A 22,330-nucleotide genomic window follows, 5' to 3' on the forward strand; every position below is an offset into this window, starting at 1 on the left:
ATTCACGCATTGGTTTATTTGGTCTTTCTCACACAACAATATTAATAATAATTATAGCTATAATTAATTATTATACTTTTCTTATATTGCAAAACACCGGCAAGCTCAATTTGACCATGGAATTGTAGTGAAGTATTACTGCATACTTTCTTGTCAGGCCATTCAGAACTAGCATTCTCTATCTAAAAGGTTTAACAAAAATAGCTCACTTTAACTATATTTACCAACACCTTTGCTCCATTTTATTTATTCTAGCTTATCATTGTTGTAGCTGTCAGTCTATTTTCAGTAAGAATTCCATTGCATGCCCTTTCCTATAACTTAATTAACACCTTTTTGGTAGATTTTGTTGAAGATTGTGTACTGGCCAAGTTTGCCTTAAATGTATGTTAGATGGTTGATTGATAAATATGGTGAAAGTGGTGCAAAACAAATTTAATACCTGGTACATATCAAGCTTTACACTTTATATTTTTTAGAACAAGAATACTTTCCTCTGTACATTTTAATTTTATATGCAGTAATAATTTTGAACTCTTCGTTTTTACTGGCATGCTAAAATGTCTTTACATAGAAACAAAAAATACACACTAACTTCTCCAGAGGATGTAACTTACAGTATTATACATGCAGTTGTACTGTAACTCATAAATTTCTCAAAAAATTATAAGGTAATGCTCTGTTTCAATTCACAACTTCATCAAAATCTGGTAGGTTTTGAAATTTATCTCAAGCCACCAAATCAAAAGTATTTTTATTTTGTTTCATAGTAGTGCCATGGCAATAAATTATTAACTTGTAATGCAGATAGTGCAACAAATTGTAACAATCATCATCATCATTATCATCGTCAATTTGAGTGAATTTAGAATTTCTTCAATCTTGTTCTTCACTACGAAAATAGCTGTTTCCTCAGCATTAAACAAAATTGTTACTGCACTTTTGTTGTTGTACCATAAATATACTTAACAATAACTATTTAGCTTAACTCTTACACAGTAAATTTATTTAGATTAACATTACAAAAATACTGCTTTGAAAGCTAGCATTTCATCATAACTTAAAACATCAGTGCCTCTGATCTCTATTTACAAAATTAAACTTCTCTCTGAGAGAACGTTGATAGAAAATATTCTGGAATAACTGTAAAACCTATACTGTGAACTTGTTTACTTGTATAAAACTGCCCCAAATAAACAAATTGATGCTGATTCAAACTGTATTTCTGCTAATTTTTGTCGGTCAGGCTGTGACCATCACTGAGTGTTTGCTTTAATAAGGAAAAGCATTCAGTAATGGAAGTTTAACATGTTGTGCTTTATTTGTGTCACTAGAACAGGAGAAGCCTGTGCATGGATCGGAGCTAGAATATGTTTGTTGCTAAAGATTCAACTGTTTACCAGTTGGCCCTGCTTGATATTTTGGCCCAATTTGACCTCAGACTCAACAGTAATACTTCCATCTGAACATCATAAGTAAGCTATTGATAAATTATCATCAATTGAAAATGCAAAAGGCTAGTTATATGTTTGTGATTACCATATGTTGTTATTGTTATCATCTAACTCAAAGCAGTCTATAAAGTCATTTCCTGTCTCTGCCCAAGGATGCTCTTCCTCGTACATCAAAGGAGGGGAAGGTGGCATGTTAAATACAGACTGCGCAGCATCTGTTAAAGTTGTCGGAGATGGTGTCGCTAGATTTTCACGTGGTGGTAACAGTCCAATTCCTCTTATTGTTAAGTCCAGGTCAGGTTCAATTTGAAAGTTCCCATCAATGCTGTCGGTTGATGGAGGGGGACTCAAGCAAGTAGGTGTCATTAATCCAGTTCGGTGAATAGCTGGTGAAAATGAACTCTCAAATGAAATGCCATGAGCATCTGCTATCTCCCGTATGCTTTCGTCAATTTCATCATTTGTCAGCACAGTCATCCAACTGAATTCTTCTTTTATTCCACCAGAAAATGGTGCAATTTCCTCCTCCATAAACAATTCATCATCACTTTCCCTTTCAATCTTTATCTTAACTGGTTTAAATTTCTTTTTTGCGTATGGTTCATCATCATGTTTGAGACTACCGGTATCTGATGATCTCTTGTTTGATGCTTTTTTACATGGCTTTGAAGAACTCTTCCTGGATGGCTTTTGAGTGTTTACACCTCTTCTTCTCTTGAACACACCATCTACAAACATGTCAGCATATGCGGGGTCTATTTTCCAAAATCCTCCTTTTCCTGGCTCATTCTTGCTTCTGGCTACTTTCACAAAGCACTTGTTTAGGGACAGATTGTGACGGATTGAATTCTGGAAATTTAAAAATATACGTTGAATGCTTATTAATTGACTTTTCCTCTGATCTTCTTATGTAAGATTATCTTATTATTATTATTATTATTATTATTATTATTATTATTATTATTATTATTATTATTATTATTATTATTATTATTATTATTATTATTATTATTATTATTATTATCTTCTTATGGTAAATTAAGGAGGTATCTTTCCATTTATTTGAGCCACCAGATACAACAGTCTGGTTTGTTTGCAAACAGAAGGCACCGGCCTATTCAAAGGACTTCTGCAGGAAGTCCCATGAATTACTCACTAAAAGAAATGCCAGCTCATATAATAAGTATTAATAGTAGAATATCATTGTTATAATGTGGTAAAGGCATCCAGCCAACTCTGACAAACAAAATACCTTAAATGAGTTTGTGGATTCAAACTGTAATGTGTCTTTGATCTTCAAACAAATTAAGCTTCTGATGAGCAATACTTTCCCATAACTGTTTGTTCTTTGGTGTTTTTAAATAGTTAAGTTTGAAGTTTTTTGTCCTGAACAGGCCATTGACCAACATTTTGGTGACTACAGCTGTATACCATTGCCTGCCTTTCTGAGATGCCCAAGCAGAATTTTGAGCAAAATGACATTAATTTTGTGATGTCTCCTGATGCATACTTTGATGTTTGCTGGAGAAAGTTGATTCCCTTTCCTATAAAAAGGTGTTCAAAAGGAGTAATGACCCTCATTAATTAGTGGCAAGAACATTAATGCGTGTGCATTGACAGTTCTGCTTCTCCTTCATTGATATACAGAAGTTAGGCCACAAAATTACAACATATCCTTCATTTGAACTTCCTGGAATAAAAATAATTATAAATTACAGCCATTTATAATTTGTATAGATATCATTTTGCATGTCATCTACTGTTACTATCATAATCAAGAGATATTGGAAATTTATTGCTGTCAATCAATGAAACTGTTTAACAAATTGATATCCTCATGGAACATTCTATGAACATTGTAAGGGCAGTTCATATATTTTAAAATTATATTTTTTATGCTCGGGACATATTAACAAGAAAAATTCCAAAGCAGATTTTAAGTTGGAAGGATTTGTTATAATAATCCCAGATGTAAAGAGGAGTTGCTCTATTTTGATACGTTTTGGCAACAAATGGCCTTGTCAATATCACAAAGGCACAGTGATCACGTTTTTGCTACATGCATTTTTGTAGAACATTCTGTTATATCTATTTATATATATATATGTGGGTGAAAAAAATGAAATTGGCAGATTTGTCTTTCTGGCGACATAATCCCTCATTTAATGAATACAAAGGAAAACCAATATTCTCTTCCAGTGTACCGACTTCAATTTTCAAATTAATCTCACACTACTGGTAATAGATTTTTGGTACCTTGCAGTCTACTCAGCTATGCTTGTTTGGTTTTGCAAGTTTAAATGTTACAAATCGAGTTGACAAAGATATATTAAAATTTTTGCAGCATGTATTTTATTAATTTTAGAAGCAACTTGTTATCTGGATGGTTCCTTTTTTTTAATGAATACAAAATAAAAGCCAATATCGTATAGCAGTTCATCCTACACAATACAAAAATAGTCGCTTCTGACTTATAATATTACAAATGAAACAATGTTGTAGATCTTCATCAGAATTATTTTCCTTGTCCAAATAGCCTCTGATGAAAAATGATTTTGTAAAATTAATGGTCAAAGTTGTTGTAGATGGAAGACCAACAAACTGAATGAATTTGTTGCAGAGGAACACAGTAAAATTTTGCACAACCTAGTTATTTTTCTGATGTTCTGCAAAAATATTTTCAGTTAATTCGAAAGCTAAAAAATAATAGTCTTGTTTTCTGACAGGAACCATTTAGAACATTTCAATGAATTTGCAAAATTATCCTTTAAGAAGCTCATTATTTATTCAGCATATTTCTAATTTTAGAATTAAAGGACTGTTACATACAGATGGCAATGAGAAAAGTGCGCAAGCTTTTCTTTACCGTATTTCGTCTTCTTGTCGCCGTATTTTGCGTACATTTTGTAGTCGCACACAACAAAATTATTTCCAAACCAATGTATATGCCACCATAGGAGGGGGATTATTTCTTTGAGAGTTACAGAAACTTCTATTGTGTTTTCTACCACGCGGAAAAATTAACTGACCAGCATCCCAGAGAGAAAATCCATAAAAATACATCAAAACACATAAAATTAACATTGAAATTTCTTTCGCATGAAAACGCAAATCTTGAAGCTATATTTAGAAACACAAGCCAACTTTAAAAAAAAAGAGAGGTAGATTGACTAAATTGTTTTTTTCGTTTTCCAATTTAAAGGCCATTGTCCCGGACACAATAAGTTCCAAATGACTTCTCTTTTAATATCCACCGAGCGGAACGGAAAAAAAATCCGCCCACAATTATGAATATATTGGAAATATTGAATTTTTTTAATAAGAAAACCGAGGAAAAACGGAGGGCATATACTTTACAAAATTTTCCTCTTGGAAAGCTAAACGTGTACCACTTGAGTGAAGCAAATCGTTTATGGCTATTAAAACCTTTGAAATATTTGAAAAGATAAAAAAAAAATTCACTGCAGACGAATTATGTACGCGTTACATAATCCGCTTTTCATCGACAAAAAACTTTTGCGAATTTACAAAGAAAACGTGCGCTGCTTGGGCAAATAAAATAAATTTATGTACCACTAGACATAAACCGGCGTTTGTATGCCAACCGATATATTTGGCAAATAAAATCTATGACCCACGGGTTGGCCTTATTTCAGTTTTCTGGAAACGAAACAGAATTTTCCGAAACCTTTCAAATCGTCAAGAAACTAGCCGCTAATGAAGGCAGGTTTTCATAAATTTATGTAACACAAAAGGAAAACGCTTTGAACATCAATTCGTGCGAACTCATAATCATATCACTTTAAACACCTTTCATTAACATGAATATGCGTAACGAGCTAAATCAACACAACCGCAGACAAGAAGCTGGTAGACGTTTTCGTCCTTGGATCTCGAAATTTTCAAGAAGAGAAATAATTAAACAAAAGTTAAAACCTGCGTACCTGCCAGGTGGGATCTGCAACTCTGTAATACATGAAGTTTTCCTTGATCCACTTGTAAATTGCGCTGAGTGTAATCTTGGTCTTGTTGGTTTCTCGCATGGCCATACAAATTAACGTGGCATAAGAATAAGGAGGTTTGCGGTTCGCATCGTTTTTGTAATCAATATTTGGCTCTTTAGAATGGATGTCTTTATATCCGTCGCTAGTATCGCTGCGATCGTCCGAATCACACGAATTTGAAGAAGGGCTGGGCGATGGAGCTATCGATGTCGTCGCCGGCGCTATGTCCTGGATGCTGATGCTGTGAAGCCACTGAAGATTGGTTAAACTATCGTCAAGAGAAGATTTATCGTCTTCTTTATCTGTAGGATTCTGGGCTTTCCAGTTTGCTGCAAATCTTTCAGCGTAGGATTGCATTGCTACCGGCATTTTGCTGTTCATAATATACACGGACAAGTAACCTCTGTTTAGCTTGCGATACAGCTGCCCCGTTTCGGACTTTATTATGCCACCGTAGATCAAGTCGAAGTGCTGTGTAGTCGTTTGTGATTTCTTTTCTTCTTGCTTCCTGTACGTCTTTCGTGGCCTCAGGTTGTGTTGGTTTTTCCAGTTGATTTCACAAGAAGTTTTTCGCGTCCTCCCCTAAGCACGTTATTCAGTGACTGAACGCTTAAGAATTGTTGCAATTTAATTAGGACCCTTTCGAATGCAAAATTAGTCACTTGCGTTTCCGCCAAGCGATCAGCTCACAGACACTCTGTATCTTCTAGATTGTTGATAAACACACGAAAACTCCAGAGATACGTCCTTATGCGGTTAGATTATTTGGATAACTCCAGTGCATCAGTACCTGGGATGAAATGAATAGAACTACAGAGCACTATTGAAATGAAGTACTCTCACGCCAGCGCCATGCATCTTCACGTCGGTATTAACTCGAAGGGTTTGTAATGATGGCTGTTGTTCACTGGAGGTCAATTTGTTATTTTCTGTACTTAGCAAGTTGAAGCAAACGCTTATTGCAAGCAAGCAAGAGTAAATGTAATGAATGAGCATCGTCGACGAACTTTTGTGCCCGTCCATCTGAATTAATCAAAGTAACAAAGCGGTATAAACAACTTTGTACAATTTCATTGGTCAATTCGTTGCTATGCGTTAATCGCATTATCCTTGGACGCTTAATGCGAGCTTATGATTGGCTACGCGTTGCTATGATCCCTAGTTGTTTATATCGCTCAGCGCGTGCGTGAAATTGGAAATGGTTACCGGCTGCTTTGACAAATAATGTCCCTGGCAACGAAATGAAATTTCTGTCCAGTGTGACGGAAAACACCTAAAGGATTCGAATTGGACTATTTTCAGTGGAAATTGCGCTTCGAATCTGAAGTTCACGTTTTGTTCCAACAGACGTGCTCAACAAAATGACGACAGAAAAAAAGTTGACGCAAAAGGAAGTGTTCATGCTCGAATAGTTCAGAATAGTTGTGTGGGTTTCGCAATGCCTGTTTCAAAGTTCCGTGCGTGTTTTAATGATCGTTTCCATTTTCCTATGGCCGTGATATCTCACACCAAATACTGTTCAATAAATCTCTTCTGCACTGATATTTGAGGTTATCCAGTCAAACGTGAAGATATTCGCTCTGATATCAGACAATAAACATATCATTTTACGAACGGTGCAATGCACATGTAATGCAAAAGACTTCCGGTGCTACTTTTCACAACTGTCACCTTTAATATTCCTAAAAACGCCTCAAGAGATGCCAGCATGATTCAACGCAGGGATAGGAAGCTTAATTTTATGTTTCAAAATAATATATATTGAAAACATTGAAGACATACTTGACTTGACGCACTTATTGTTAGTCACGTCAGTGTAGGCGAGGGAGTTGAATACCAACTTCCAACATTACTTGCGTGACTGAGCACGAGAAGAAGGGAAGAAGTTCTTGGCCTTGTTGGTACGGTACTTGCCACAAGTCGTTTATTTGCGTAATGCTTATTACAGGAAGAACTAGTTTTCTATGATGGCATAGGTATTTTAAGAATGCGGTCGAAATATTGGCGCTTCAGAACGCGCTTGTCCATAAACGATCGAAAGGATGACTTTTGGCAAGAGAAGCTTTTCTGCGGTAATGTTACGCAAATTATCTTTTACTGACTAGTTTTGCGCCGCTACTTCAGTGATCATCTCAAAGCGCAGTGAATCATCGCACCCTTTTGTGACTTGTAAGCTTAACCAAGATTTATTGCCCGTTTTATGCCACAAGACCAATTTATGTCGAAAAATTAATCTACTCTTCGACAATTTCGGAACACGTTGCGGGAACTTTCAGTAAATTACGGCTTTTGTCGAAAAGACAGGATTTGTAGTCTGGCTCGGAACTTTATGATATGCTCTTTTAATAGTTTCATCAAAACCTTTTTCAAACGGCTTTCCTCTCGATGATTCAATTCAAGACTTCAAACAGGGTGAGATATTATACAAGGAAGGCCGGGGATCGTTTTTTTTTTTTTTTTTTTTTTTTTTTTTTTATTGCCTTACACAATTTTTTGGGTAAGGCAAACTTGAATGCATCCAATTTCAGTTAAGCTGCCTTCTCAACTCTCTCATTCACCTTCTTAATAGCCATTCTCATTTTGGAAAACGAATAACATTAAAAACCTAATAAAGCTGGATGCAGAGAAAGTAAACATGAAAATAATTAATTTCCTGGTGCCACCATACATAATTCAGTATGAGCTAAGTTTTGGACTGCATTGCACCAGAAATAAATATTGTTCTTAATGATTAAAACTTGTTCCAACTTTTGTCATTTTCTGTACGACCATTTTAAATCTTTTGAGCAATTTTCACGGCCGAGGCCAGGATAGACTTTGTAGTTTTTCGACAGAATGTAAAATCCTTCACTTTAAAATGTATTTCGCTAATTCTAAGCCTAATCCACGGGGCAAAGATTTAGCGAAATACATTTTGAACTGCCATGTATTTTTATATTTTGAAGTATTTAAAGGCTTTTACATTATGTATATTTTATTCTTTTAGTTTATCGTGTTCAAATTCTAAACCCCGGTAACTCTTTTAGGCTTCGAAAATCTTTTCTTTCAATCGTTGTCCTTATTAGCCGTACGCGTGGAATTGAAGACAGGAAGACTATATTTTTAATTCGGCATTCGGCAGCTGTATATACCTCAGAAAATTTTTATCGGCCGGATTAAGCGCTGAAGGCGCCCGCCAGTCAGTAAACATTTTTTATAAGGGTGCCATTATCCTTTCGGACAACTTATCAACCAGTCAAAATATCAAGTAATACCCTTATTATAACAGGAAACAAAACGACTCTTTTTCGACTTCTGCCAGTTTCTTTCTGGGTACGTTTGGGATCACCGGCTTTTTTAAGAAAAAAAGAAGGAAAGAGTAAAAGTAGTCCTTTGATCCGTTCTCTTCGTCACTATCTATAGAGATAAGTAATAACATAATAATGCAGAATTTTTGGCAAACATTTGGAGAACAAAACTTATTTTTATTTGAAATCTTTAATTTGTCATTTTATTTCTCATAATGAATTTTATGTTAATTTACCAACAAACGTTGCCTTCTCTCAAGATTTCGCTTCCTTTAACAAAACAGCTGTCAAGGCGATCTCTTGCGCTAAGAGGGGAAGTTTTCGCTTGTCTGCCATCAAATGAACTTTGTGCTATAATTGTATGTGGAAACCACTCAAACAATGCTGTTGTGACAAGTAAGCGGTTTTGGAAATTAATCAAGGTAGTAAATCCGTCTAAAAATAGCTGAAGTTAGAAATTCAATTACCCTGATGCCATATGCCTCTCTTCCAAGCGTTGTCATAACAGAAATCCATGGGTCTGTCGCCCAGCCAACTAAAGATTGCACATGGGGTAGTGGTTAGGGGATAGAATGATCTGCATCGAACAGGAAACTTTACTACCCCCCAGGAACAGGTGCATAAATGGCTTTTGGGGGTGGATACCAGTAACGTGCGTCTTTGCAGTCGCCTACAGAAACCAACCAGTGTCGCTTGTGTCCATAAGCACGAGAATAAGAAAAATCGCAAGGTTTTTATTTGTTTGGCGTTGAAAAATACCCATCCGTAAAAGGTCCGTTGGTGTTGGTTAGTATTCGCATTGCCATCGATTTGACACGGCCTGGTAAGTTATATTCTTGGCTCACACGTTAATGACTGACAAGCTTCTTTGACAGCTTTTGTTGGTGACTACAACACACGAGCAACTTACTTTTATGTTTTCGTGTGCACAAGGGCGAAATTAGTTTTTGTCTCTGTTTTGGACCAAGTTTACAGAGAACTTCTCCACCTTTCATGTATGAACAAGTCAAAATTGTCCGCCGAAACTCGATATATTTGGAAACAGGCACACCAGTTTTTGAATAAGGAGACTTGTTCACGAAAACTTCGCTACCAGATTTTATCGTACACACGAGAAAATGTCAATGAAATCTTGCTCATTATTCAGACAAGCAAGCTTGGACAAATTAGTTTCCTCGGTTTAGGTTGCTCAGCGATAATGGTGTTCAACACTGGCTATTTTTTTTATTTATTTTTTTTTTTTCGAGAGACTTGCCAAACCGGAAAAATACACGCTACTATACTTTATCAAGAACACAAAAAAATATAAAACTTACCAAGGAATAATTGCTTGTGTATGTAAATAAATGAAGTTTCATCTAACGTAGGGTGTATGTTAACAAAAAACCGGTCAAATTTAAATCGGGTACATTGTTTGAACTGGAAAAAAATTATCGTCACCAGACCCTTCTGTGACTGCTGTCGCTAACGACTATCCGTTACAATGATTGTTTTTTTTTTTCACTTCTCTGAAATCCGTGCTGCATCCGGGCATTGTTTTGCCTGCCTGCCAAGCAATGGTTGTATAGGGGACTATGTAGTCTAGATAGGAAGACAGAAAAATAGATAGAAAGGTAGACATAGAAAGAAAGAAAATCGTAATTTTTATGCGAGACAAGTGGCACGAAGCCACTTGCCTTATTTAAAGCCTGAGTGCCCTTTTTTCAACAAAAGTTCGCGTGCGTTCTGCCTCAATTTCACTCTGGAGTATGCGTGATCAGGATCTCGTTCTCCAAATTCCCTGCGCAGTGATTCATGTACAGTGCGTGAAGCACGCGAAAAAAGAGGCGGTTAGTAATTTTCATCGCTAACCGGCGGAGTTTACGAAAATGTCCGTGTTGTGTATTCAGCTTGTCTAATCATGAATGTTGGGTGTCTACAAAACCAGCACAACAACTGATGGCGACTGAAGAAACCGGCCTCATTAGTCATGTTCCCATGTTTTGGTTTGGCATGGCGAGTGTCTTTAAGAATCAGTTTTCCTAAGAAACACTTATGCCGCACGTTTCGTTGAGGGTTCAGTTTTGGGAAAAGAATTAACTTGCAAATAATTTTACAATTAAAGGCCGGAAAAAGGATGATCAACCATAATTCTGAGAATAACGCGGCCTCATAATCAGACATTCAAAAACAAAAAATTTTGACAACAGATGTGGTAAAATAAAAAATATAGAAATTGTGAGAAATTAAAAGTTCTTCCTTAACAGTTCTTCAGCCTCCTTCTGGGCCTGTGAACAAACAAAAAAATACAACAGTTTTATTTGTTAAAAGGCATGGACGACCAACGCAGTTACTAACGCAACTTTAGCAGTCGCAAAAAGAAAGCCTATAAGAATTTCCGGTTAAGTTAATCAACTGCGGTGGTCTTCCATGGGACTACATGCAAGAGGCCGAGGTTAAGGTGATTCCCGCGAAATAAAAGTTGTTGTGAAAATTTTCTCAAAATTGCTGTGATTGTTCTCTACTATATGTTATTTCGAGAAATGTAATAAAAAAATAGGTCATCATGTCCGCGAACGAACTATGATCCACTCAATTTACCCCATAATCACTTAAATATTCGCTTTCAAAACTGAGTTTACTTGATCAATTATTGCCATGTCTGGTGGTAACAGAAGTTACATAGATAAAGCAGAACTTAGAAAGATGAATTTCTTGGTAGGGAGGCATAGTATGAAGTAGTATGCCCGCGAATGGTGGCCAAGCTCGTATTTCTGGCCATTACATTTTTCTGTGGTCAAATTTTAATTAAATTTTCAAACATGCATAAAGAGGATAATAGCTAAGTTAAAATAACGAGATAAAAAAAAGATAGTTCACCGTGCTCGTTTAGGAGAAAATAGGCATTAGTTATTGGTTGGGCTTAGCACTGATCAAGGAAAATAGACCACGTTTTCAGACCCTTTTCAACGTGCGTGCGAAGAGGATTGAGAGCGAGACTTAGGCCTCTATTTTTTTCGGGTTGGTTGGTCAGTTTGTTTCGTTTCACGTTATACGCTCCTATGCATGCCACGGATGTCACTGCTGGTGCGAACGCATTTCCTCGCGCGGCTAACAAGCGCCCTGGGCTGAGTTGCTCGAAGCTTGGTTAGCGCTAACCATTGGTTAAGAGGTATTAAAACCTATGGGTCGTCATGGTATTTAACCCGGGTTAGCGCTAACCATGCTTCGAGCAACTGGGCTCAGGGCGCTGCTTTATTGAAATTTTGTATTCTTTTAGTTTTCTAGATTAATAAGCTGGTTTGAATTTGGAAACTTATTGTCGCACCAGGAAAAGTGGTCTCTTCTTTAGTGTGCGTTACTTTATTAGTTCCAAATTATTTTCAATTATGAAAGGCGAAATCCTGTTCTTGAAAAACTCTAACTCTCAAGGAAGGGCGTCTTAACGTCTTAATGACGTTAAGACGGCAAAAGGTCGCTTATTTATTTAATACGGTATTTTCTATCGCATCACATTGGCTGAGATCTCAGTTCTTACCAACTGATCATCCACAGTTTTAACTGGATTACTGTTCGCTGCTTTGTCCAGCCACATCTTGGCTTCCTCTTTCTTTCTTTGCCGCAGTAATGTTTTTCCAAGGAGCAAGTGATTTTTGCTGAAGAAGTTTGCTTCCACTGGGAAACGAAAACAAATATGTGTTATGTTTCGTTTAAAGTTTTTTGATCGCGTTCGACGTAGTCCTAATTGCGATTGGAATGGAGATTGTATGGGGACAATCAACGAATGGATCTTGGGACGCGTATCTGCGACTTGAATTTAAGATCAAAGGAAATGAAAAAAAGAAAAATGAATAGCCTCTGAACAGGCTCCCAAGTGGGGTATAGGCGAAAGGAAAATTTTGCAAGCCGGGCAAGCGAAGCGCGGTACGGGGGCAGAAGCTACAAATTTATGCGCTTTCGTTTTCGCTGGATTTCCCCAATGAATAATTTTATATACCATTATTATTGATATTCCGACTCAATCGAGCGGAATGATTGGCATAAAATTACCTTGTTGACATATTACTTGCAGGCTAATTACAAGGGGGCGGAACGGCGGCATCAAAAGAATGTCCACAGGTTCCCTCCCTTCCCCCCCACCTCCTCCTCCTCTTCTCCGAGCTCGGTGGGTTTTTTTTTAATGAAATGCTTTATTCACCTTTTAAGCTGAGCTCGTCAACAAATATATACTAGTGCGCCCCAGCAGGATTCAGCTTCCTAAAACCACTATAGCACTCCACTTTTACTTAATAGTGTTTCTGGTCGTGTGTGAACAAGTCAACAGCAATTTTCTCTCATGGCCTTTGGGGAACTTAATCACAACCCTAACGTTAACAATCCGTTGTCAAACTTCAGTGTCTAAGTTCAGAGTTCATGCCGGGGCCAAAAGATACCCTCCCTTGATCTCCTTAGGCAGCCTTCCACACCACCATCTCCGCTCTTACCCCCGAGGCACTACGAGACGTCCCGCCTTGAACACCAGTCCATCATAATTGCTCAGTTCAACTCTCATAGTATAACAGGGTGTCACCTGAAGGGGAATATTCGATAGATTCTCAGGCCAGCCTTCAAGTATGGTAGACATTTTGTAAGGTTTCATCCTTTGTGGTCTCCGGCCTGATGTTCTGTATCCTCTCTTGTCGCATGGTCGGGAATTGAACTGCATTGGCAAATTCAAATTCACAGGAGGTTCCTTGACCATCAGCTCAGATCTGCTCATCATCTCTGCCAGGTGCTGAGTGTGACCAGGGATCGGAGGAGCATACCTTTTAGGTGCTACACGGATGCCCTGTCTAGTATAGTCTCAAGCTGCTACGCCACGTTGTTGTCAGAATAGATCACAAGCCTTATGATCTGCTTTGACAACAACGTGGTGGCCATAGACGAAAGTCAAAAAGTAGATTAAAGAAATACATTTAATGTCCACAACACGGGAAGTGCTTGCGCAATCTCCCGAGCCAGAGGCTCATGATAAAGTGCTTGACAATAATCCAGATGGAATTGGAATTTGGAAATGTTGGTTTTTGAGGAGAGGGGAAAACCGGAGTACCCGGAGGAAAACCTCTCAGAGCAAAGACGAGAACCAACAACAAACTCAACCGACCCACATATGACGCCGAGTGTGGAAATCGAACCCGAGCCACATTGGTGGGAGGCTGTAGTGCTCTGGTGCCACTTGGCCAACATCTCTTTCTCTGTGGTAGCATAGTGAGTCTCTAGACGTCTCAGTACTCTTCTAGCATACGCAAGCGGCCAACCTTCTTGGATAAGGGCAGAAACAAGGCCCAGTCTGCTTGGATCACACTGTACGAGTTTCTTGTCTCGATCGTAGTTGGTAGGCAAGAATTGGAGCTTGGGTAAACAATTGCTTCACCTTTGTCGTCCGTGAAACCTCGTAGCATTCTACTCCGACTTGTCTAGAGTGTGTCTCCTAAGTGGCTCCATGACTTGAGAGAGTCTTGGGAGAAATTTGGGAAGGTAGATAACAGTACCATTGAGTTCAGCTCTCTATATGTCTTCCTTGGTCTTAAGTGTTTCTTGCTAAAGAATGACTTCCACTTTATTAGCATCAGTTAACAAATCTCCCATGATATCCACAGCCACTTTGCCCCTATTGAACTTGACTGACTTTTGCTGGTAGCGCTCCAATAGTGATATAAGATTCTTGTCGTGGTCATGGAGTCGCTTCGTCAAGGCTGTCACCAACTCCATACACCAAGATGTCATGCGCGATGCATGCAACGCTCGTGATTCCTTCTACAGTTTGGTGAAGGCGTTTCTGGAATATGTCCACCGTCTCCTTCGAAATGGTGTCGAGAAGGTAGTGAGCAGACTAAACTCTTCTTCCAGGATACAGTGGTTATGCCAACATCCATTGACACGACCGAGGTTGACCTTCATAATCAATTTAACAATTCCAGACATGGCTATAAAGCTAACTTTAAACCAAACCCGGCTTTAAATATCTCATTTCCTACAAAATGAAAGAAGTTCGATTTCCTTTGACCATCTCACCAAATATTTCCCCAATATTTTTTGAAATTTTCTCACGATTTCGTGTGGAAGCAAAAAGCAAGAAGGTCAGACGAGCTATTACAAGACCTGATGTCTACAGGGGAACTGATTAGAGTGTATGTGTGTGGGGGGGGGGGGGGGGGATTAATAGAAATTTCATGGCATGGAAAAAGCCGGTAATTTGAGTCGTATTCGGGCCATTCTAGCCTTACTTACAATTCACTCTAAGGATATTAGAAATTACCGTTGCACACTTACATTCTTCAGCTTTTCGAAAATGTTCCAGTGCCTGTGAAAACGGAAAAAAATTATGACAAAGTGTACAACAGCCAGTTGTTGTTTTTAAGACCTTACAGAAAAAAAACCCCGATAACAACAATAACTTGGTAAACGCATCTACATTATTTCGGGGCAGACTGAACAACTATACATCACAAGAAAATACGTACACTAAGCTTAACTTCAACAATTTTTGAGCACTCATCTTAACAAAATAGTATGTCCTAATCCTTTTAGTGTTAGTCTTTCTCTCCTCTGCAGGACTTTGGGGAGGGAAGGTTAGCTACTGGGTAGAGTGATTCAGTTGTAGTTGCAAAGAAACACGGGGATATAGAGTGCAGTCGATAACCAATCCCATCGGTTGGAGCTGAGGTCATTCTGCACATTGGACCCATCCAAATGCTTCAGCAAATTTCTGGTGCAGCAAGAGCATATTTAACATTAAAAAAACATAATCATACTGTTTATTTGAGAACTCTTAGTTTGTTAACCTCTTCATATGTAGCAGTTGGTGGTGAAGAATATAGAGTAGCCGCCAGTTGTCTTGTCATCCAACCCATGTCAGCAAAGGTGAAACACCTGTGGTCAGTAAGAAAAGTAATAATATATTTCTATGAAGAAACAACACAACAGAGTAAAAAATATATAAAATATCCAATGTTTATAATCCTGTCAAGCCCAATTTTTTTTAATAAATTCACATATCTCAATGGTTATTTTCAGGGTTCTTTTACAGGAATTAATTCAGCAGATGGATCAAAATGACGACTTCCTTACTGGAAATGTTACTGTTATAGATTAATGTTTGTGAGGACTTGTTGGATTGAGGAGCTTGAGCAATCTTTACAAAAAAAACAAAAGGACTGCAAAAACTTAAGTTTGCAAAACATGGGGAAATGAGGTTGAGAGTGACACTTAAATAAAAGTGCTTTCAAAAATATTAAATCATGAACTTCAATATTTCAATAATAATTCAAAACTTTTGCACTATTTCAACCATCATATTACACAATTATTTTTGCAAGCTAATGACTGGTATAACTTGTGGCTCTCTCAACATAAATATACTTTATTTAATACACTTTATAAAGTAGAACCGGTAATAATTGAAATGGCAGATCTTAAGGTTAATATCCATATATATGCAGACCTCCCAAGTATATGAAATGTTAACTAATGACGTGACCAAACACCTCCTTTGAGCCTCCTGCTGAGCAGGTGGAGTGCAGGTGTGAGACTAGTCAAGTGGTGAAGCTGGCCAATGCCCCTACCCTCTCAATGTTACATTACTTTATACCTTCACTGAGTGGATCCTGCCCTCCCTAAAGCTCTCTTAGAGATTCTGCACTGGATGAGAGGTGACAGAGTGAATTATGGGAGCTAATGGTAAGTTATTGTGTACTGATTGCATGAAACAAGAGTCCAAGCAATAAAATTGGTTTTCTAATGTCAAACGTGGTCTTTCATTGGCCTCAAGAGAAATGCAGGTCATTATAAACTAACTAAAACCCAGTACCTACCAAGTACCAAGCAAATGGTGACAGGTGGGGTCTGTTGGATTTAGTTCTGTTGCTTTCTGTCAAAAAATTTCATTTTGTGAGGACAACATATGTAAGAAAACAATCCATGCTATAATATCCGACTTAAAAGTATTATAACTGCACTGTTAGTGTTTGGTTAAATGTCCAATTATGCTTGAGAACCTTGGAATGGGACGATGCTGATTATGTCACAGCATAAGGTTTTATTTCATAGGCAATTCTTGTAATAGACGGAAATATGCAGCCACATTTACTGGGGGTGAAAACGAAGGTGAGAAAATGTGGGGCAGGAAACAATAATTATTGGTATCTAATGTAAGATGATGAGCCAAAGCACAAGAAATAAACAAAACAACCAGTATAAATATTATATATATGTATTTTGGAAACTTTAAGGGATTTAACAGTACAATCAGGTGATAGCCACCAAAACAATGGGGAGGGATTCCCAGCAACTGAGTGTAAAGGGAACAAAACTGGAACAGTAACACTCCCTGTACATCCCCCCATCCAACCCTAAAACAGGTTTCATAAACTATATTTTTGGTCAGAGGCCAACAGGATTTAGCCCTCTCACTCCCAAGAAAGCCATATGGAACACGAAGTCATTACTTGCTCAATATTGGGTCAATTTGTATCACATTTGGACACCAAACAGATCAAGGCGAGATCTGTACGTTGCAAGCATAAAATTTTACCCCCTTCTATATTAGACATGATAAACCACCCCTCCTTTTTTTGAAACTTTATCCTACTACACTTTTAATACCAAGTAAACAGTTGACAAGAAACTATGTACTGAGATCTCCAAATTAAGCTATAGTTTAGGGGTATACCCAATATACATGAAAAATGACATATTTTTAAGGTTTTTTATTTTTTCGTTTTGAACACTTTTCAATCTAATCTATTATTTCCTTTGGTTTTGCAAGAATGTTATATGCAATGTCCCAGACAAAACCTTGGTATATTACATTAATTTTGGTATATGGGTTCACTGTTGCCATTTTCCAAAACTATGGCATTTCCCAGTGGGAGTGAAAGGGAATGCAAAGTGTGACTAATGTTTGCCTTTCAAAATACAGTATCAAAGCATCAAAGTTCGAAATAAAAAAAAATAATGTAAACATAGCTTAGTGTCCTTTATCATTCTTGTGGCTCATTAAAATGGTGAATTTTAGCAATTTTTCCAATAATGCAAACCTTTTGGTATTCCTATACAATCCCTAATATACTGAATTTTAAAAACTTCCAACAGCTAAACATTAGACTCACCCTTTGTGTGGGTGGCCTGTGCCCCTCCATTGAACATAATGAAAATTCCAAGTGGGAATGGTGGCGCTGTTCAATGGAAACGTTTTTGAGGAAGAATAATGAAGCTCAATTGGAATTTGGCAGAACCAAAACAGCTCTCCTTGAGAGGGGTGTAGGCATCTTCTGGAACAACAATTAGCATGAACAGAGAATAAAACTTACTTCAAAATGCTCCTTAATGGTTAATGCATTCTGCAATTTATACTTCACTCCTTCAACGTCACCAACAAGTGAGAATGAGATGGCATACCACTGTTGAGCATATTAATACAGAAACACCCACACAAATTAGTGATGATATTAAGTTGAGGTTTTATTCATAGATTCCTATAAATATCTGATATAATTTTATCGGAATCTATGAATAAAACCTCAACTTAATTAATGTCATCACTATTTGTGCGGGTATTTAATACTGTGAATTTGATGGAACATTATTGTAGGTTTTTAGACTTTATTTTTCCATGGAAGAGAAAAGAAGGCCTAAAATTCAACCAATCACAGAGAGTAGTAATGCAAAACCGAACAAAGCTAAATTACTTTTGACAATCAATTGAAAACCACTCTAATATACCCAAATTATTTTTGACACTCACCTTATGGCAGGCAAAGTTTTTGTCATCCAAACTCAAGCCCAGTTTAGCATGTTTCTGTGCTTCATAGGCCAAAGCTTTCTTTTTCTCTGAATCTGCACTTTTTATTGCCAACACTCGGCAAGCTCTTACTAATCGCCACTCCACTTCTGCATTGTCTTTGTATTTAATAAGAATTTCGTAAGCTCCTTGTGGCTCATCGTTGTTAAACAACTCATCAGCGGTCTTCAAATCACTTTCAATCTCACCCATTTTGCTTGCAGATTCTTGAGCCATGAACAAGCAGTAGGGAACTACCTTTCCTGGTGATTCTGTAGAATTTTCATGACTTTATCCAGAATGTTATGGTATAATAAACATACATTATTGTTCTAGGAGCTAAGGAAATTGTAAAGTGTATAGGTAGCAGTCAAGAAAGGAAGCCCCCTGGCATAGCCAATCAAATGTTAAGTAATCAAAGTTGAATCATGCAATCAAACTCCATCCACTGAGTACAATCAAACAACAATCAGTCCGGTGAATTTAAAGTTTGATGGAGTTTAGGGATTGAACTGAATCATCAACAGAACAGCTTGCCAGTAAACTTAGCAATCAATTCAATACCTTATAGGAATATAACAAAGCTTATTAACAAGGGGAACAAAATCTATGTGTTATAAAATTAACGCAAATTTTCAAAAAGTATGTTTACGTGTATTTAATAAAAGCAAATTTGTGTAGCATATGTTTCACCTCACCTAGGTGAAAGATACTCTGACAGTCAGAGAGGGGTATAGAATGGTCCTTGAAAAATACTGGGTCTCAGCAAATTTTCGGCGGGTCTCGAGATCTCGGCATCTCAAACTGAAGTCTCCGAATCTCGAGCTCGAAAAACTAAAAAGGGGTCGCGGAATCTAGCTATTGAAATTTGAATCTCAGAGTGTCGCAAACCAAGCGAAAATTAAGTCTGAATTAACTGTCCTAAACTGACAACAAACAATAATCTTGAAAAACGGCTCAACATCGCAATCGCTTCTGTAGCTTCTGTGAAACATGTAAGCTTGGATAAATTCTGCTTGTAAATTGCTACACTATGCTTTTCGGCAGTGTTAGTAAAAAACACGTTTTGCATCGCGACGTCTCGGGCTCGGATTTAGAAAAAGTAGTGGAGTCTAGGTCTCGGATTTTAAATGAAGGTCTTGGCGTCTTGGCAGGTCTAGGATTTTACCATTCTATACCCCTAGAGAGGTACAGGTAGATGACATGCAATTTTGTTGGAAATAAAGGTGTCTTAAAATAACGATGCTGTAAAATAGTGTGATTTTAATTAACAATGGTGTAAATTAAAGTTCATAAAACTTACAGAACATGCATTGTTAATTTTCTATAATCAAGTAGTTAGAAAATCAAACATTGAATTGCATTCAGTTGTCAAGAGTTTTTTTTAGTTCAATTAAGGATAGTGCCTCCTAACACAGCAGTATCTCCAACATCGTTCCCAGGGTCTCTTCTCTTCAAGACCCTGGGAACGATGTTGCAGTATTTTAGTGCCGTTTATGACTATGCTGAAAAAGCATTTCTTAGGAAGGGCTGTTGGAATCCAATTGGGGGTAACCATTCCTTTTAATTTTTTTAGAGATAATTAACTAGCACTACCTCCAAAAAACTCTTAAATACATAACAGTGTAAAGCATTTTTGACAAACTGAAGCTTAATTATCTCTGGAAAATGTGTGCAGTGTTTATCCCCAATTTTCTTTTTAGATTTCAAAAGACCTTGCTAACACCTTGTTTTCCCGCAGTCAGTCAAAAACTGTGCAGAAAATATGTTCGCATTAGTAGGTATTTTCCTTAAGAAATTAGAGGTTCTCAGACTAGCCCAAAATGCACAGTACAGAACGTACACATGCACAGTAGCATATGGAGGCACATAATTTGCATTACCGAACTGAAATGAGTCACAGGTAGGCCAAGCACAACAACATGGGCTATTTTGTATACAAATTACCTAACTGAACTCCTTTGCATGGCTATTTATGTCTTGTGTCCTTGAGCCACCTGTGACTGTATATCCTGTATGCATAGTTTTAGCATATTATGCATGTATGCACAGTTTGTTATTCACCATTCTGCATGGACTTTGCATTAGATTCTACATTCTAGGGACGTTTGGCTGTGGATAATATTATTGGAACCTACCTTAGAATTACAGTGCTTATCAATATCTCCAGCTGCAGGGGTCGCTAATTTCTCCCTGCATGGTTTTCTATCCCAAATTATGCAAAAATGGCTGACATTTTGATATTCTTTTGTTTGCATTCAAACTAACCTCACTACCCTCGTTCTTGAGTTCAATTATCAAAAGAATATTTTCCCTTGAACGCGGCTAGTGAGGCTAATTTGAATGCAGACAAAAGGATAATAAAATGTCAGCCATTATTGCATTGAGTGCCCCATACAATGATGGCCCATCGCATTTTTTTCCCGGCGAATCAGCGTGTGTTTTGAGACGTCGGGGCCTGGGACTGAGGAGTCTTACGCAATGACCTTGAAAATCGAGATTTTTTAATTTTTTAATTTGCTTTGCGTTGTCGGTATTGATTGCATTTTAAAGATTTCCGGGCTATTCCAGCATCGAATCTAATACTTAATTTAAATAAAAGTATACAAGTAAATGCATACACACAGCCTTTAAATCAAGGGAGCGAAATTTGGACAAACGTTTTAGGGGAGGAGGTAATACGAGTCCTCTAAAAGGGACTGCGTGAGAGGCTAGGAAGCTGCTTACACGGGTCTGAAATCGATTGTCCAAGGAGACTACCTTCCAGGCCTAATGTAGTCAAATGTACGTAAGCTGAAATCTTTGAGCTTTTACGACAAGATCTCCACAGAGCCCCCACATTAATTATGTATACATTTTGTGACTCAAACTCTAGGACCCTCTGGCTATTTACGTTTACCGATTTGGGAAGAGGGTTAGTATCACAGTATGTCGGGGCTGTGACGTGCGGTAATCTTTCCGCTTTCACCATTGAAACTACGTACAAAGTGATGCAAAACAAAAATTCAACCTACCCGAGCTCAGCACAACTCTCTCCGAGGAAATTTTAAGTGTCGAGTAACCGACAATAACTCGTGTCCAGATAAATTGACTTGTTGAAATATCTTGTCATATGTGACTGTCTACAGGTAGGGGTATCCAAAAATATTTATATACGAGGCACGCGCGTGATGGATCTAGCGAGTAGCAAAGCCAGTCCCTCCACAGGGGGCCCGCACAATGTGTCTGTGTAGCCGATTGTTATTATATAGTAAATGCACTGGATTTACCGTTTGCTTCACCTATAGCGATATATCGCTAACTATGTATATAAATCAACTAGAAATACGTGACTCGCAAAACCTCGCGAAGCTGGGGCTGGGTGGAAAGCCCTCTTTACTCGTATTGTAGCATCGAATGAGGAGATTAAAAGGTTTCTGAACATAGCAACTATTTTGATGAGCATGGTCTTTTCGTAGTTCCACAGGCTAGTTTGCGGTTTGCGGTTAAAAATCTATTTCTGACGAGATGAAATGTACAACGGGCGTACAATGCTGTCGTGTTCGATGAATTTATTTCCCACGGAAAATTATTTTACCGCGGCCACAAAACGTGTAATTTCTTCAATGCAATCTTTCACAAAAAAGATTTCTGGAAGAAAGGGAAAAGATTCTGGAGAGATTGATCTGGATCCAGGGAATATTGATTAAATTTTATCCGACACGCAAACTTTCCCGATGTATGCAAATTTTGCTGCAGACGACGCCAGACAACCTGACGTCATTCATACTTTGTTTTTCACCGTTG

The 22,330-nt window shown here is 37.7% G+C and overlaps 2 protein-coding genes across 4 annotated transcripts; both read right to left on the reverse strand.

The window, feature by feature from the left end:
- Positions 1–1,386: 1,386 nt before the first annotated feature.
- Positions 1,387–6,492, reverse strand: LOC146466114 (forkhead box protein J1-B-like). The gene is made up of 2 exons (XM_085127695.1): positions 5,399–6,492; positions 1,387–2,303 (listed from the first exon to the last, which is right to left on the reverse strand). Exons 1-2 carry the CDS (start codon positions 5,837–5,839, stop codon positions 1,536–1,538), a joined length of 1,209 nt encoding a protein of 402 aa, XP_084983821.1. The 5' UTR covers positions 5,840–6,492; the 3' UTR covers positions 1,387–1,535.
- Positions 6,493–10,875: 4,383 nt separating this feature from the next.
- LOC146466115 (regulator of microtubule dynamics protein 1-like) lies at positions 10,876–21,641 on the reverse strand. 3 transcript variants are annotated; one of them, XM_085127717.1, is made up of 8 exons: positions 21,559–21,641; positions 18,509–18,816; positions 18,075–18,164; positions 16,578–16,633; positions 15,549–15,636; positions 15,037–15,067; positions 12,263–12,399; positions 10,876–11,012 (listed from the first exon to the last, which is right to left on the reverse strand). In XM_085127717.1, the coding sequence occupies exons 2-8, from the start codon at positions 18,779–18,781 to the stop codon at positions 10,971–10,973; spliced, it is 717 nt and encodes a 238-aa protein (XP_084983843.1). In that variant the 5' UTR covers positions 18,782–18,816; positions 21,559–21,641; the 3' UTR covers positions 10,876–10,970. The 3 variants fall into 3 exon arrangements, with proteins under 3 accessions (XP_084983843.1, XP_084983844.1, XP_084983842.1); XM_085127718.1 differs by lacking the exon at positions 21,559–21,641 and adding an exon at positions 20,683–20,970 and having other exon boundaries at positions 18,509–18,807; XM_085127716.1 differs by lacking the exon at positions 21,559–21,641 and adding an exon at positions 20,683–20,969.
- Positions 21,642–22,330: the final 689 nt, after the last annotated feature.

This window comes from Pavona decussata, unplaced genomic scaffold (assembly GCF_977016875.1).
Source record: "Pavona decussata unplaced genomic scaffold, jaPavDecu1.1 SCAFFOLD_153, whole genome shotgun sequence".
Lineage (NCBI taxonomy): Eukaryota > Metazoa > Cnidaria > Anthozoa > Scleractinia > Agariciidae > Pavona > Pavona decussata.